General features: G+C 41.0%; 1 protein-coding gene across 1 annotated transcript; it reads left to right on the plus strand.

Moving 5' to 3' along the window:
* The first annotated feature begins 16,474 nt into the window (after nucleotides 1–16,474).
* uts2r5 (urotensin-2 receptor 5) lies at nucleotides 16,475–17,539 on the plus strand. The gene has a single exon (XM_078559279.1). It carries the CDS (start codon nucleotides 16,475–16,477, stop codon nucleotides 17,537–17,539), a length of 1,065 nt encoding a protein of 354 aa, XP_078415405.1.
* Nucleotides 17,540–17,921: the final 382 nt, after the last annotated feature.

Below are 17,921 nucleotides of genomic sequence, written 5' to 3' on the forward strand. Positions count from 1 at the left end.
CAGCATTCTTAAGGGATTGTTCCCTCTACGACACCCCACTCCATTTTTCAGTCACCCCCAACACTCCCTACTCTTCCCACTGCACCTTCACATTCAAGCACAGCGGATGTAAAGTCTGTCCTTTCACCTCCTCCTTTCCCACCATACAGGGCCTCAAACACGCTTTTCAGATTAAACAGCAAATTACATCTTTCGGTTTGGTATATCCTGTATTTACGATACAGTCTCCTCTACACTGGGTGGGGACGCGAGTGGGGAGGTATACACTCTACACGTGAATGCATATTGGCTGATTGCTTTATTGAACACTGTTAGACATGCGGAAAGTCGTATGTTGGGCACTTGGAAAGTTAAGGGTTAATCAATTCTTTTTGCATTGTGGAGTAACAGGCTTTCCAACGTAGACAGGATGGCTTTGAAGTGCTGTTAGAGGAAAGCATGGCATGTCTTCTGCTTTTAGTATCCGAGTGTTATATACAAGAAATGCTTGTGCAAGGAAATAAGTGACAGGAATGACATCAGCCATCAGTGATTAAGGTGTAACTTTGGCTAGTGTAATAAACATAGGGGGAATACCTTAACTACAGTATAGAAAAGTCATTATTAATACAGTTTGTCCACAAAGATATTAAGGACAGTTAGGTCAGGAATTCTTATTTAAGGGAAGTAGCTTTGGGGTGCAACTGCTCACATGAGTTATCAGTCTTCAAAGGATTCAGGAAAAGATATGTTGTGCTGTTTTATCTGTGACACGTAGCTTTGATATAGGCAAAATACAGTGTATGAAGGAGCATGATTTTCAGAGAGCTTGAAAGATAGAAATAGAAGCTAAAAAGTCATTCTGTGTCTCGTTGAGCCAATCACTCATGCTAGGCATCAATGAAGCCCATTCTGCGCTCATTTGAAGCAGATTGTTGTGAAGCAGAGGAGGAATGTTAACAATCCTTTGTTCCGTTCGTAAGTGCGACCCCGAGTTTTTGACTGCTTACCATTTTAGTTCTCTGTCTCACTCCCACTCTGGTGTCTCAGATCAGATCATAACCACCTCTCCCATTTTTATGTACAACAGTTGCTGGTACTGTTGCTGCTTCTGCCATTTACATCCCCTCTATACACATCTCTGGGGTGGAATTTTATGGCCCCGTCATGGTGGGGGTGGGGGCAGGGCCGGATAATGCAGCAAGCTGTTCAAAAGTCCATTGACTTTGGCGGGGCCAGAAAATCCCGCTGGCGGGAGGGGCCATAAAATTCTGCCCCTTGTTGCTTTACATGTCTCATTATCATCCTCTTTTGCTTTGTACGATGATCCCTTTTGTCCTTTAATATTTCCTGCCTTCTACCATGTTACAGACCTTCCTTTTTGTTCTTCCCTCCCCTCCCTCTTTCTTTGCCTTCGCACTTGCTTAAAACCAGTTCAATTTTCCAGTTCTGATGGAAACTCATCAAACTGATACGTTTCTCTCCCCACAGATGCTGCCTGACCTGCTGAATATTTCCAGTTTATTTCCTTTTCATTTTAGCTCCTCACACTTGCCTCTTCTGCCTTCACCTCCAAAAGCAAGGGAGAGGAATTTAAGAAGATAGTTACAGTCAAGAAGAAAAGACAGGCGTTATCTTGCATTCAAGGATAATCCTGGAATAGTGAGCAGTTCTGGCAGACAAGAGTAGGATCCACTTTACGTGGTCCAGCCAGATGTAACGATGAATGGCGAAATCAGTTGTCTGTCATAAATGTCGCTCGGATTTGAGGGGGATGATGGTCGTACCAGGGGAGTTACCTGGATGAGGAAGAGTATTGGTTTTAATGGGGGTCAAAGCCTTCAAAGTTGGTGGTGAGGGTGTGGTCGAGCAGAGTGATTGGTAGCTGCAGAAACATTGTGGTGAATGGAGGGCTAAAGACTAGACAGTTGAGAATTCGGAAGTGCTGAGGTAAGTGACTTGGGGTAAGAGTTTTTTTCCAGGGTGGAGACCTGGGTTTAGGAGGGGAAAGTGGGATGTGAGTGACGAACAATACGACAAAGCGATTAGGGATGTCGACGGGAATAGGGAAGTCACATGAAATGGCAAGGTTGAGAGGATGGCCATGCATATGGGTCGGGAAGTCCATATGGGAAAGAGTGGTGAAGAGGTTAGAAGGATAGGGAACTCAAGAGGAGAGACAGCATGATGAGTTGAGGTGGAAGTTGAAATCACTGAGGATGAGAAGTCACTCTGTGTAGAGGCTGAGGGAGGATAGCAGTAAAGACATCTCAGTGAGAAATTTGGCACTCTACTTGGGTGGGTGGTAGAGAACAAGGATTTTAAAGGACAGATAAAGGGATGAAACAAGATGAGTTGTTCAAAGGAGGAGAATTTGTCAGAGGAGTAAAGGGGCAGACCAAGGTGTGATTTTGTGCTAAGGGCCACACTGGCATCACCACAGCAGACAAGATAGAGCAGTTGATGGAAGGTGTAGCCAGGCTGGGAGGTTTCACTTAGGTAGAAGGCATATCTCCCAGCAGCTAGGTCTCCATCAAGGCCATGATGTTAACACAATCATCTAGAAGAAGCTCAGGAATGGTGAGAGTCTTATTTACAAGTGAATGGACAACCCCTAGAGGGAGGTGAGTAGGGGGGCTGTGATAGTTGATTTGCTGGCAGAGTCCAAAGGGCCAACATTGGGAAGGGTGAATGTACCAGGAACAGGGTAGGAAAGATTAGCCCCCAGCAGGTACGCTGAGAGGAGAAGTTGGTGGGAGAGTAGGATGGGGCAACTGCTGTTTGTAAGGAGGCAGTGATGAGTGCCTCGATGGCCCCTTGGAGGATGTCAAGAGAGGCACAGAGGTAAGCTGTCCGTTTACCTAAGAGGGAGTGAAGCCTGGGATTGGTGCAGGACAGTATGAAGGACAAGGAACACTGGAGATTAGGGTATGGTTTTGCGAGGGCAGAGAGATGAAAACAGCCATGATGACAGGAATGAAGGGACAAGGAGGAGTAAAGAGAAAAGAGGTGGGGGTGCAGAAGGGGAATAGAAGTGGTGTTCTTATTTACCTCCCTCCGCTCCATCACTAGACTATTTCTGATCCTAATCAGGACTTTTTTTATTATTGATGAGGAAACTGGTCATTTTTTTTTAGTGCTCATTAACTTGAGGAACATCAGCACTGGTGAATGGAATACTTTCCACTCAGGCAATGTGTCTCAGCATCAAGCATTCTCAGGTGAGGTATATCTAGCCAGGTACATAGCAAAGCTCCTCCAATGCACTTCAACATCAAAAAAAAACACACAGCCTGCTGCACCTGTGCAGTTTTTTTTTTCATCTTACCATACACACCAATTATCTTTAGGCCAATTAGAGCAAATTCCTGCTGTAAGATCATGTTCAATTGTCCAACCTCATTTCACAAAGCCCCAGAAGCAAGCAGCTTTCAGTCCAATGTTAGATTTGAACTTAGCTCCCCTGTGATTGAAGGTTAATGTTCAACCCACTGCTCCAGCCAGCTCATGCCTCATTCCATATCTGAAACTGTCACTTTAATACCAGTTGAATTGATCCAATTAAATAAATTGCAGTAAGTATAAACTTAGAATAATTCATATGATTAAGGCTGGTTAGAGGAGAAATGAATTCTGTTTTATGCTGACTCTCTACACTATCCAAATTAAGTAGCTCATATAAAGCATTACATTAAAAATAGTAGTTGTTAATTTCTGATCATTAACTGGATGAAAATAGCAAAAAGTATGCAAATAATTGTGTAATATAATACTAAATTGGATTTTTTTTTAAATATCCATGGTAACCAGAGTCCTATGTCATGGGAAAAATTCCAACAGCAGTGATTGTTACATGTGATACCTTATCCCACAATCAGCAAACGTCTCAGCCCTTATATTGTTAACCTCTCTCCCGGAAAATGTTCCTGAACATGGCAATATTATTTGGTGAATGTTAACTTTTACACCTTTGATGCATGCATTCTTTAAATTATTAAATTGTAATAAATGCCTCAACAGCATGTTTGTAAATGATCTGAATGGACACTGATAGGTAAAATCCCTTGCAATATATCAATTACCTCCATTATCATAATGGAAGGAATCCCTGACTGAATAATGGGAAGTGGTCAATAATTGAGAGGTCCTAAGTTTGAGCTGAAGTATAAGCTACAGTAATACTCTAGGCCTGGGAATGAAGACAACTATAACACAAGCCAAGGAAACATTGGTGAGCTGTGGAACGATGGCTTCAAGAAGGAAATAAGATGAGTTTTTAGATAGAAGGCACGAAATGATGTATGTAGTAAGATATGCGACAGGCTTATTCAGCCTAATGGTCTTTTCCTGTTCGTCAAAGTTTTCAGTCGTATGAAACTGAGCATCATTTTGCAGCAATTATATAAGTGAATTTACAAATTTCTAATTAATTAAATACGTACTGTTAATACAAACCGGCTCACTCTTATATATGTGATTTTTCAGCTTCACACATATTCAGAACCAATGATCAAAGAAAACCAATGTTGGGTGACAGACGAACCTTGAAATATTTTACATATGCAGCTTTAGATTTGTGCTTTAAATGTCCATCCTTTACTATGAAACACATGTTTACTGCCAATTCCATAAATATTGGCTGCAATTAATATGTCTGAGTGCCAGTGACAATGAATCACTCTGTAAATCTGCAGCTTATTTGTAAGCAAAGTGAGTACAGATGTTTGCAAAGGATCCTTCATGGAGTCTGGTAAGTTAGAGCGTTTTAAAAACAATTTTTAACTGAGTTAAAGAACGACCGGGACAAAATTGGATAGTTCCCACGAACGGGCCCGGGATTGCAATGTTCAATTAACCCACGCCCATTGCTTCCATTGTAGGCAGTGTGCCAACATTGTGCTGCCTGCTGATTTAAATGACTGCTGCGTGCAGCCAGCGCTATACATGATGTTGAGTGGCTGCACGCCTCAGCAGAGGTTCCAAGTTTGTGTGAGGCAAGTTAAAGCTAGCCTGCACTACTTAAAGCCAGCCTACGCCTCTAAAAGGGGAAGTACATTCTGGCTGGAGTAGGAGTTGGAATTGTTTGTGGAAGAGAGTCTGAACAGGAAGAAAACTGAATTATGGTGCAACAATGATGCTCCAAGGCTCTCTGACACTATACTGGAGAACTTGGTGAAGGAGGAGGAGGAGGGATGTGATCTACCTAGATAGGGTCAGGAGAACCCTCCAAACAAAATTTGTCAAAGCAGTGGGACTAGATAGTTGTGTTGGTAAATGGCTGGAGTCAACCCCCAAGGCCCTGGATATGCTGCTTTAAAAAGTTCAATGATCTCACACAAGTGGTCAAGGTCAGTGAATATATCTTAAATGACATATCCCACCAACTGCATCAATAGCCTCACGCAGTGCTCAATACACCAACACCCCCAGCACATGCCACATATCACCATCTACTCAACTATGAGAACCATATCACTCAAACACATGGCACCACACTTACTGATACACTTGTCTCTATTTTGCAGTACAAGACGCACGTAATTGGAGGCAACAGACATTAGCCAGTGGGGGACAGGCACAGCTGCATTTCTGTACCCCTGTCAAGGAGCCAATAGTTGCTGTCATTGGAGTGGCCACAGCTGAGGCTGTAGCCAGCAGTGGCTGAAGATGACCCCAATCCTCCTTCTTACATTCCACCACCGCCTCATCCCATAATCCCTTCTGATTTACAAACAACTGATGATGCAGGCACACACTTCACACTTTTCCACATCATGCCCCCAACCCCCACCCATTACCCTCCCCACAAAATTACCCTTGAGCCTTACTCCTTCCGGAGGCACAAGGAATGGAACCAGAACAGGCAGGTTTCAATTTGTCTAGCATCTTGGGACCTTCTCTTCACTGAAGCTGCTGTGCAAATGCAAGTTGTTATTTTATTGAATAAATTCAGTTGTTTGTAATTCATTGTTTCGCTGGTGAGATATGATGTATAATTCCAAACTATTTTAAATCCGTTTTGTATAACAATTGAAAAATATAAAGCAAAAATAATAGATCCAAATTATTTCTTTTGTTTTATAGATTCTAAATCTGGAATTTCCATGGCACCATTTATTACTCTATCTATAAAGGTCTTGAGAGATCTATAACCAGACTCCAACCTTATGTAATATACCAACAAATCATCCTGAGCAATGATTCAGAAAGCATACGAAAAGTGACAAACCTGTTAGTTTCCTGCTAGTTCATCTGAACTTGAGATAAACAGGGAAGACTGTTAAGATAATATGGAGAGGAGCCACACAGCTGGCAATCCAGAAAAATCTCCTTCAATAATTAACTTCTAATTGAGTTAGGAACCTATTTACACTTTTCCTACAGGCAACTATTGTGTAATGGCTTTGAAAGAGATAGGCCAGAGTAGCAGCTAAACAGAAGAGCAGGGCTCAAGATTCCAGACAACTCAGATATACCACCATGGAGATACAATATTATCAAACTGAATTGTTGTGGTGTATTAAGTGTGTTATTTTAGGGGCAGGTTTTCAAAAGGCCACTGAAAATGAAGCAGCAGAGTCTGGTTTTGGCTAATGACAGACAACCCATACCTCCGAAACAGGAGTTTCCAACCACAAACTGGACACCACAACAACAATTAATAACTTTACATAAAATAATCTTTAAAAATGAGCAGAAAAAGTCATGATATGAATTCTCAGATGGACCCTATGGATTATCATCATGCTTCACAAACTCAGACAGTATTTTATTACAAACAGTTTGTCAAAACTGACTTACTAAGAATTCACCAAGGATCCTTAGATAGCACCTTCCAAACCCACGAATGCTACCATCTAGAAGGACAAGGGCAGCAGATGGATGGGAACACCACCACCTGGAAGTTCCCCTCCAAGTCACTTACCATCCTGACTTGGAAATATATCGACGTTCCTTCACTGTCAAAGTCCTGGAACTCCCTCCCTAACAGCACTGTGGGTGTATCTACACCACAGGGACTGCAGCAGTTCAAGAAGGCAGCTCACCACCACTTTCTCAAGGGCAACAAATGCTGGCCGAGTCAGCAACGCCCACATCCCATGAATGAATTTTAAAAATATTTTAAAAGCTATAGCAGTATTTAAATACCTGTCCAGTTTACAAATAAATTATGCCCATACCCAAGACCAGAGAAGCTATTTGGTAAATTTACTTAGGTAAATAACAATAAATTAGAATTATTTCAATGATTTCCCTCAATCTGAAAAGAGTGCCCTCTACTGTCTTAACGTCTTAATCAATCACTCTTGGATTCTTGCTACAGTTGTACAAGGTTTTGGTGAGACCGTATCTGGAACGCTGTGTGCAGCTTTGGTCTCCACATTTAAGGAAGGATATACTTATATTGGAGACAGTATAGCAAAGGTTCACTAAATTGGTCCCTGGGATGATGGGGTCGTACTATGAGAGGCTGAATAAATTGGGCATGTATTCTCTGGAGTTTAGAAGCACGAGAGGTGATCTCATTGAAACTTACAAAATTGTGAAGAGGTTTGATAAGTTGGAAGCTGAGAGATTGTTTCCATTGGTCAGGGAATCTAAAACACAAGGCACAGTCTCAGGATAAAGGGCTGATCATTTAGGACTGAGATTAAGGAGAAATTTTTTTCACTCAAAGGGTTGTGAATCTTCAGAGTTCTTTACCCCAGAAGGTTGTAGATGCTCTATCAATGAATACATTTAAGGTCAGGATAGACAGATTTTTGGTATCAATGAATTAATGGGTATGGGGAATGGGCAGGAAAACGGAGTTGAAGCCCAAGATCAGCCATGATTGTATTGAATGGTGGAGCAGGCTTGATGGGCCGTGTAGTCTATTCCTGCTCCCATCTCTAATGGGCAGTTATGTCCATTTCATCTCCTGAATTGGGTTCTGAATTCAGCCCAGACTGAGGAAATCCAAATCATTTCTATTGGTCGGTGATGAAGTTCATAGGAAAAGCACATCAAGGGAATCTCAATCTAGTCCTGTGGTCAAAACATAAAACTGGCCATAATTCAGAACTAATTAAGTAGCCTAATGTGGTCAAATGGAAAAATTCATACTAGTCCACTGGCTGGTAGAAGTGGGGGAGTAGGGGGAATGGAGGGCTATTCTGAGACTGGAGGGAGGACAAATTGCTGAAGTTGGTGCAGCCCTATTTTATGTCAGGCCATATTTACCCTGAACTCAGATTGCTTGAAGCAGACACTAATTAATTTTAATCGATGGGAAGTAATGGGCAGCACACCTGTAATTCCCCAGTATGCGCTGCTGGTCAGGCAAAATGTTCCAGCAGCAATACACATTTAAATAGCTGACCCTTAGATGGCATAACATAGAAGAGTAGTTCATTTTCCAGCACTTAGATTCCTCATTTTGAGAATCAAGTAACTTCAGAATTTAAAGTTATTTAAAGTTAAGAATTTATGAGCAACCTATTGTCCTTATTATCAGATTTAAAAGTCAAAGCTCGGAATAAACAACGATACTTTAACAAGAGGCTAATGATTCACTGATTCTAAACTAAGGATTAAGTGAGTTAAATCCTCTCTCTATAAACAGACAAGATACATTGAGAAGGAATTGGTCTTGTGTAGACAGAGTAAAGAATAGTTGTATTCCACGTATTAAGGAAGAAATGCAAGTGCTCAGTGCTGTAGTATTTGCTTTAAGCACCTCTGTGCTTTTTTACATTAAAATTAAAAAAACACACAAGACAATAACAAAATTACAATACAGGTGTGAATCAACCCCACAATGCAGACAAGGTGAATGCAGATCCCTTGCCAAACCGTTTCCACTCAAAGTTCTTCCTGAATATAAATATTTTGGTGTAAAGCTCTTGGAAAATAATATACTAATGGAGTCAATGGGAAGAAGTCTGTAAATCTTTGTTAATGTTATTAATAATGGGAAATAATACTGGCATATTTTTACATTAATGTGAAGTGGCTTCAAGTGTGTATTGATACAAAAATCATAACTCACTTATGATCCTGAACTGAACTATGAACACATTAAAACTAGCAATGAGGTTCATGTTATCAGGCTGTTAAATTGGTTTGACCCAGCACCAATTTAATTCCCACATAGTGTGCCATGTTTTAAAAGTACGTGGGCAGTCCACTGACCACCGAATCGGAAAATTTATATTCAAGTCTTTACAATATTAGGTTATGGTGTTATAAATGTTGGCTGATTGAGTGGAAATCTGAAATGAGATAAAAGGTTAATGTATTTATTTGGAAGAACAAAAGGGATATCTAACATATAATTTATTCTCAGGGTGGGAAGATCTCCCCTGGCATTGCTCATGTGCATTAAAGGAGACTGCAGTACAGGCTACAGTGGGATTATAGCACCACCTAAAGGCTTTAGCTATCAATTACTTCACCACAGGGCCAGTTTACGCAAAGAATTTCCTATTATAAGTGATTACATATGTACTTTCAATTTTAATCCTGCACCAAAACAATTACCAAAAATTATAAAGACAGAGAGTGATGTTTGAGAGCAGGAACTGTATGCCAACAAGACATGGATACAATATGGAAATATACTGTTGTGATTATTTTTTTAAAATTCTTTAGTTTAATATGGACTAAAATTACATTTTTTCCTATAAGTAACTATGCTGAGCAGTGAAAGAAAAACTGCGTCATAAACCAGAATCAAATAATAAATTTGTACAAAAACCAGTATCATTGCATTTTCGAGACTGAATTGGCTGTGATTATGCAAAAGGAATGTCAGCCTGGAACCGAGCAAGAAAAGCCACTTACACATAATTCAGCCCAATTAATTCATATTTGTTTCACCTTGGGTTTATGTATAATTACAAAATATTCATTGTTTCACTGATGTTGAAAGATGAGATTTGAACCATTCCCTGAATAAACGTATTGAAATATCCATAAGAACCAATGTTCCTGGTATTATTTAATTCAAATTGTAAATTTATCCATGTCAAGTGGAAACTACCCATACTTATAAGATGAAAACCTTCTTGGGTCCATGTACCAATTACATTTGTAATTGACAGAGAAATCAATGGATTGAGCAGTTTCTTGCAGATTAATAGATAAGAACACAGTGCACTGAGTCATAGAAATTTATGGCACAGAACGAGACCATTTGGCCCATCATGTCTGTGCTAGTTGGGAAAGACCTACCCAATGTAATTGCCCTTTACAGTAATTAGTCCACAGCCTTTTAGGTTACTGCACTTCAAATGCACTTCAAGTACTTTTTAAAGGTGATGAGAGTTTCTGCCTCTACCACCCTTACAGTCAGAGAATTCCAGATTCCTACCTAGCTCTGGGTGAAAAGAATTTCTCAACTATCCTCTAATCAGTTGCTTGGCAGCACAGATCTTGAACAATGCTGAAAAGAGAGACATGTTGCTTTTCGTCTTGCACTCATCATGACAAATGCAAATTTCAAACAATCTCAACAATTTATACTAAAGGAGAAAACGGTGCTGATTATTTGGCAAATTGACTCTGATTGGCTGAAGCATTGACATGGAGAAAGCAACAGGGAATTATAGGCTCTCCAAATTCCAGGGTAATTCAAAAAAGGCACACAGCTTGAACATATTCCTTTCGTTTGCAGAGAGTGGGTCCCTGAGTATGAATGCATGATGCTTCCAGCAAGCGTAAATGAACCAATTACGAGCTGGACTGATTATCTTAACTTGGTTGTTAGTGTAGTTATTAGCACACTCAGGATTGTTTAGCAAGTGCTGCCCATCATGAAATAACATGATTGAACAACGTTGTGTATGAATTTCAATGCTGGTGCAATGCCAGGTATGTAGGCCGTACGTCCCAGCGATTGGCTGATTGAATCAAACAGCATGTTCCTTCGGTTGTATGTAATAAGCAGAGTACGGGCTGTACTCAACCAGCCCGTGCTTGCAAAACACAAAACAAAATGTCTACTGTTAGATGTGATTCCACAACTGGGAAGCACTTGTTGAATAATCCTGAGTAAACTAATATTTACACTAACAACCAATTTAAGATAATCAGTCGAGCTCGAATCGTAGCTCATTTACACTTGCTAGAAGTGACATACATTCATATGAAAGGATCCATTCTCTGAAAACAGAAGGAATATGTTCAATAATAAAAACAAAAATATGCTGGAAGAACTCAGGTCAGGCATCTGTGAAGAGGAACAGAGTTAAAATTTCAGGTCGAGTGATCTTTCATTAGAACTGTTGGTGATGACAGTGACTCAGCTTGAAACATTAACTTTGTTTCTCTCCCCAGATGCCTGACCTGCTGGGTTTGTCCAGCATACTTTGTTTTTAATTCAGATTTCCAGCATCCAAAATGTTTTGCTTTTGCAGGAATATGTTCAAACCTTGCACCTTTTTTGAATTATCAGCGAGAGTGGCGAGCCCATGTTAACTCAATGGCAACTCCTCTGCCAGAGTTCACTTGCCAACCAATTGGTACCCTCTGCTCCTGTTGTATAAATTGTTGTGACTGTTTGATTCATTCATTCTTGTGCTTTTCCTGATGAGTGCAAGATGAAAAACTTTAGCAACATGCCTCTCTTTTCAGCAATACCCTCTAATCCTTCTAGATTACCTTAGCCCAGATCTTCCAGTCTCCAGATGGTCGGAGTTTGAACTTCCAATGGGCAATTCCCCTGCTCCCTGGAACTTCCAAAAAAAAAGTCTCCAACTCTGAGTTAGAGTCAGAGATTTTGGACGTTCCGATTTACTTACCAGAATAGTAACCCAGGAAATGTTAGGCAGAGGAAACCTGGTCTAACACTTGGGTAACTATACAATTTATTCCCCCCAATCACTCACACTGACACTCCCTGACTACCCCGTGTCCCGACTACCACTGCCTCCCCCCACACGACCCCAATTCCCCTCTCACCTTGCCTGACTAGCCCCCAGCACCCAAATCACCGTGACCCCTCGACCTGACTAGCCACCACCACCTGATTCACTCTCCCTGACTCCCCGACCTGACCAGCCCCCACCATCCGAATCTCTCCGCGACCTGACCTGACAAGCTCCTGACCCAACCCGTCTAACCCCTGACCCGACCCAACTCCCACTGACCCACCTCCCACCTGCCACGCTGCACATCTCACCGCTTACTCACCTACCGCCCTACTCACCTGTCACCTGGCTCCTTTACCCACTTACCTTACACATCTTACCTTCTCTCCGTAGCTGTTTTCAAAGCAGTTTTGGGACATTTAAACTCTTCACTTACCGGAATACAGAATCTAGTGCCATAAAAAGTGGGTGTGGTTTCTGTGCGGATTCTCTGCACTTCTCCCTATAAGCTTTACTGCACCTTTGCTGTCGGATGTGAAGGATCCTCCATTGGAAGATTACCCTGAAATATTGGAGGAAGGTAAGTGTGCATTTTTTGTCTGATCAGAGTCAGAAATCGGATTTCCAAACCTGATCGGAAGATCTGAGCCCTTATATCTATGCTCTTTGTTTATTGACCTCGCTGCTAAGGTAGATAAGTCCTTCCTATCCACTCTATCTGGACCCTTCATAATGTTACACACCTCCATTAAATCACCACTCTGTCTCCAGTGTCTCCAAAGAAAACAATCCCAATCTATCTAATCTTTTCTCATTGCTTAAATTCTCCATTTCTGGTCACATCATAATAAATCTACCTTGTACCGTCTTTAATGTGATTACATCTTTTCTGTATTGTGAGGACCAGAACTGTGCACAATACTCTAGCTGTGGTCTGACAAGTTTTATGCAGTTCTAGCATAACATCCCTGCCCTTATATTCTATGCCTCAACTAATAAAGGGAAGTATCCCGTATGCCTTCTTAACCACCTCATCTACCTGTACTGCAACTTCAGGGATCTACGGACATTTGGTGGTGAGCTCTTTCTTGAACAACTGCAGTCCATGTGGTGTAAGTACAACCACAGTGCTGTTCGGAAGGGAATTCCAAGAGTTTGACCCAGCAATGATGGAGAAATGGCGACATATTTCCAAATCAGGATGGTGGACATCTTGGGGGGGATCTTGCAAGTGGTGGTGTTTCTAGTCAACTGCTGCCCTTGCTTTTCTAGGTGGTAGAAGCTACTATTGAAGGAGCTTTGGCAAGTTGCTGCATTGCATTTGTATATGGTACACATTGCTGCTATTGTGTGCTTTTGGTGAAGGGACTGAATGTTGAAGGTGGTGGATGGAGTTCTGATCAAGCAGGCTGCTTTGGCTTGGATTGTGTCGAGCTTCTTGAGTGTTGTTGGAGTTGCACTCATCCAGGCAAGTGGTGAGAATTCCATCACACTCCTGACTTCTACCTTATAGATGGTGGAGAGGTTTTGGGGAGTCAGGAGGTGAGTTACTGCAGGATTCCTAGCCTCAGACCTGCTCTTGTAGCCATAGTATATATATGGCTGGTCCAGTTCAGTTTCTAGTCAATGGTAAGCCCCTGGATGTTGATGGTAGAGGATTCAGTGAGGGTAATGCCATTGAACATCAAAAGCAGTTGGTTAGATTCTTTCTTGTTGGAGATGGTCATCAGCTGGCACCATGTAGCTGAATGTTACTTGCCAATTATCAGCATAAGCCTGAATATTATCTTGCTGCATGCAGACATGAACTGCTTCGGTATCTGAGCATTGCAAATATTAGTGACCACTGTGCAATCATCAGCAAATATTCCACTTCCTACCTTATGATGGAAGGAAAGCAACTGATGAAGTAGCTGAAGATGGTTGAACCTAGCACACTACCCCGAGGAACTCCTGCTGCAATGTCCCAGGACTGAGATGATTGGCCTCCAGCAACCACAACCATCTTCCTTTGTGCTAGGTATGATTCTAATCAGTGCAGTCTTTTCTTCTTGATTCTCATCAACTTCAGTTTTGCTAGGGCCCCTTAATGCCATAATATGATCTCAAATTATTAGCTCTTACAGAGAAAAATGTTTAATGATAAATTTCCAATTGTGCTTATTGAAAAATATATGCATGCACTATAAAGAGGTGAACAACCAACTGCCAGTGACATAACATCTAGGGTGCATTCACAGTAATGAACACGAGCTGATAGTTAGAAAATGTGAAATAATGGAACAGATGTTCACTGTGGAACCATATTAGTGTACTAGATACAGTGGACAAGATATCCATTCTAAGGTGATTTGCTTATAAAAAGCTGAAAAATAGTGAGACTTGTTAATTGGAAAAAGTGTCAGGAATATTTTTAGATTAGGATCACATGTACAAACGGTATAACTACAACCTTACATACACACATATGTACTGTGAATTAAATCGCACGTTCAGAGTCTTGATGTAAGCATTTCATGACATTCATGAAGTGGGTAACATATCTGGAATTTGTTCTTTGATTATTCATATTGTAAGCAAATCCAGCTACTAGTGATGTTTTCCCCTTTCATAACTCAATTGCACTGCAGACGAAAATATGACATTTATAACGTGATATTTATCATTCCACTGTGTTCCAAGCTATTTTCAGTAGCAAGCAGAAAAAGGTGTCCATTTTCTCTTAAAATTAAAACAAACATTGATTCTAAGTTTATAAAGTCTATAGGAGGGCCAACGGATGACCTGGATACTCTGCACAAACCAGCTCCATGACTTGCTGTGTAACAGTTACTGTAGTGTAAAAGTAATTTTGAGCTAAGTGCTTTGAGAAATGTCACTGTGGTGAGGTGTTATATAAATAGGAATATTGTACTGCACCTGGTGTAAAGGTCAGTGAGTGAGATTTTCTCCCCGATGAAACTTCACATTGATAAACTGCAATGCACCAAAGGGTTAGATTAGGATCTAACTTCATTGGACTGTATGCCCAAAACTGCTTCATCTCAATTTAAGGGGTGCTGTCCCTATATAACCTAGATATTGTTCGTGTTCTTTTTTTTTGAAAGCCGCATTAAAGGTACTGAGGTAATTAAATGAACAGTGTTAGAAATATAATTGTCCTTTCACATAAATGCTGATTTTTGATGCCATAATTTCATCGCTGAAAATCATTGAGTCATAGTACAGAAGGAGGCCATTCAGCCCCTCCTGACTGGGCATGCTCTTTGATAGTGCTATCCGATTAGTGTCATTCCAGGGCTCTCTCCCCACAGCCCTGTAATTTTCTCCTCTTCAAGTATTTTTCCAACTCACTTTTGAAAGTTGTTATCGAATCTGCTGCTACCGCCTTTTCAGACCGTGCATTTCAGATCATAACTGACTTAACATTAAAAAAGATTTTACTTTCCCCTCTGGCACTGTTGCCAATTATCTTAAATCTGCGTCCTCTGGTTACTGACTCTCCTGCCAGTGGCAATTGTCCTGACATTATCAAATGTAATACGTGGAAGAGTCAAAGCAAATAACCCGGTATTCTGCAATCCATTGTCTATAAAGTTCAGATCCCACATCCGCCACGTTGTCTTTGATAGACACAGAGAGCCCTCCTCCCCCTCTCCCAGCTTTTACATTAAACCAAGACCATACCGGCTATTGTAGAGCTTTTCCACTTATATCAGGTCTCAAAGGGCTGTCATCTTTCCAGACTTCAGCTGCAGAGTGGGTGATGTGTAGCCAGGCAGTTTGCTATCTGCCTTCACTTCAGCTACCGTGTGTAAAGACGCCAACACACAGATGCTGTCCCACTGCAAAGCATTGCGTTCAGAGCCAAACTCTTACTGCCGGTTAAAGTGTGTACATTGCAACAGAGAATAACACGTTTCACAACATCTTCTCAAGCAACGCCGGAGCGGTGAGTCTCAAACATTTGGCTTTGCGCATTATTGAGGTTTCGAAATGTTTAAGCAGGTGCGCTGTCGCAAAAAATTCCGATGATTCCGAATTCTAACCTTTCAAGGATTTCACATCTGTCCCGCCACCTTTTGAGTTTCTGTTTTCGGGACATTGAGACTCGCTCCCTCCACACTGCAAGATCTCCAAAGAGTTGAACGCTATGTGTTGGCATCGGTCACATTCAGCCACTTTTGGCAGATTACATACTTTAGAGTGTTTGCTTTGAAGATTTCAGGTTATGGAAAATCCACAATATTCACAATCTGGGTGTAGTTTCGTTGCAAGGGCCACAATCAATTGCTGAATGAAAACAATCTTATTAGTCAATATTTTAACCACCCAGTCCACAGCTTGTTTATTTATTTAAAGCCATCACTTGTTTGAATGTACAAATATTTAACAGGGTACTTTCTGAAATAAAAACAGAATTACCAGCATCCGCAGTAGTTTTTTGTTTTTACTTTCTGAAATGGTTGTGGATACTCAGTGATTGTATTATGAATATTGTGAAACAGTTGCATTAACAGACTGGTTGACTTATTCTTCTGATCGCCCGTATGTCCAGGTGAGCTTCGCGTTCGTTGTGAACGAATTGAAGCCAACGCGTTTAGTTTTACCAAATCCAATTTAAGACGAACGGGATTTGAAGCATGGAGACGATCTTCTCTGAGACGCCGAGCAACATTTCCTCTATTGTAAACTCTTCGTCTTCAGTCTCCGAGTCAAGGAATGAGGCACTGATCACATTACTGCTTGGCACCATTCTGACCATGATGTGCCTGATGGGGATTGCAGGTAATGTCTATATCCTGGTGGTGATGACCCTATCCATGAGGTTTACTGGTTCCATGTATGTGTATATTGTAAATTTGGCCTTCGCTGATCTTCTTTATCTCTCCACCATCCCCTTTGTGGTGTGCACCTACTTCATGAAGGACTGGTACTTTGGAGAAGTTGGTTGTAGGATCCTTTTCAGCTTAGACTTTCTGACCATGCAGGCCAGCATCTTCATCCTGACTATTATGAGCACTGAGAGATACCTGGCAGTGGTCAAACCTTTGGATACTTTGAGGAGAAACAGGGCCTACAGAAGGATCATTACTTGTGCAGTTTGGTTCATTTCTTTTGTCCTCGCGCTTCCAAGCATGATAATGATTGATCTCCGAGAATTTGACAAGAACGGGGCATTAAAACGTATGTGCCACTCTACATGGCCGCAAAAAGCATACAAGGTCTATCTGACTGTACTTTTTCACACCTGTATATTGGCTCCAGGGATAGTAATTGGATTCTTGTACACAAAGTTGGCCCGTACTTACTGGATGTCCCAAACCACGACTTTCAACAACAGAGAAGTGAAGAGGTCCCCCAAACAGAAGATCCTCTATATGATTTTGACTATTGTCCTTGCCTATTGTGTCTGCTTCTTGCCTTTTTGGGTATGGCAATTGTTCACTCTCTATTACAACGGAACTGCAAATCTTGCTCCCAAAACCACTGCCTATGTTAATTTTTTTGTGACTTGTTTGGCATACGGCAACAGTTGTATCAACCCTTTCCTCTATACCTTACTGACAAAAAATTACAAAGAGTATGTGAGAAATCAACAAAGGAAATTCCTGGAGTTCTCACAAAGGAAACACTACAGGAATTCATCCCAAAGATCAGTGTCTTCTGGGAGTCAACAGTGCACAGATAATGTGTCACACAACTAAAGAGGACTAGAGAGGAGGCTAGTACAGTTTAAAATGTGAGTATATATCTATATATACGCGCAATTTGCTTTTAATTATTTTTCATTTCCCATTTCAAGTAGGTTCTTCCCATAAATGGATCATCTCAACATACCAAGGATGATCTTATCTCGCTGCTCATCGTATCATGTGTACGCATGGGTGATATTATCACGCTCCACATCATATAAAGTAATTGAAATAATGTTGTTTGGTGTGGTTGGTTTTCCTAATTAGTCTGTTAAATAGGAGAGCCTGGGAAGTTAACCTTCTGTTTAAAACACAGGCTCCTTTTTAAGAGCAAAAATACATGACTAAACAAAATCTGGTTTGACTTAAACAAGTGGCTCTTTATAAGTAACTT

The sequence above is a fragment of the Cetorhinus maximus genome, chromosome 15, assembly GCF_964194155.1.
Source record: "Cetorhinus maximus chromosome 15, sCetMax3.hap1.1, whole genome shotgun sequence".
NCBI classification, from domain to species: domain Eukaryota; kingdom Metazoa; phylum Chordata; class Chondrichthyes; order Lamniformes; family Cetorhinidae; genus Cetorhinus; species Cetorhinus maximus.

What these genes read in the sequence shown, in the direction of transcription:
- uts2r5 (XM_078559279.1), top strand. Translation starts at nt 16,475, where the DNA reads ATGGAGACGATCTTCTCTGAGACGCCGAGCAACATTTCCTCTATTGTA.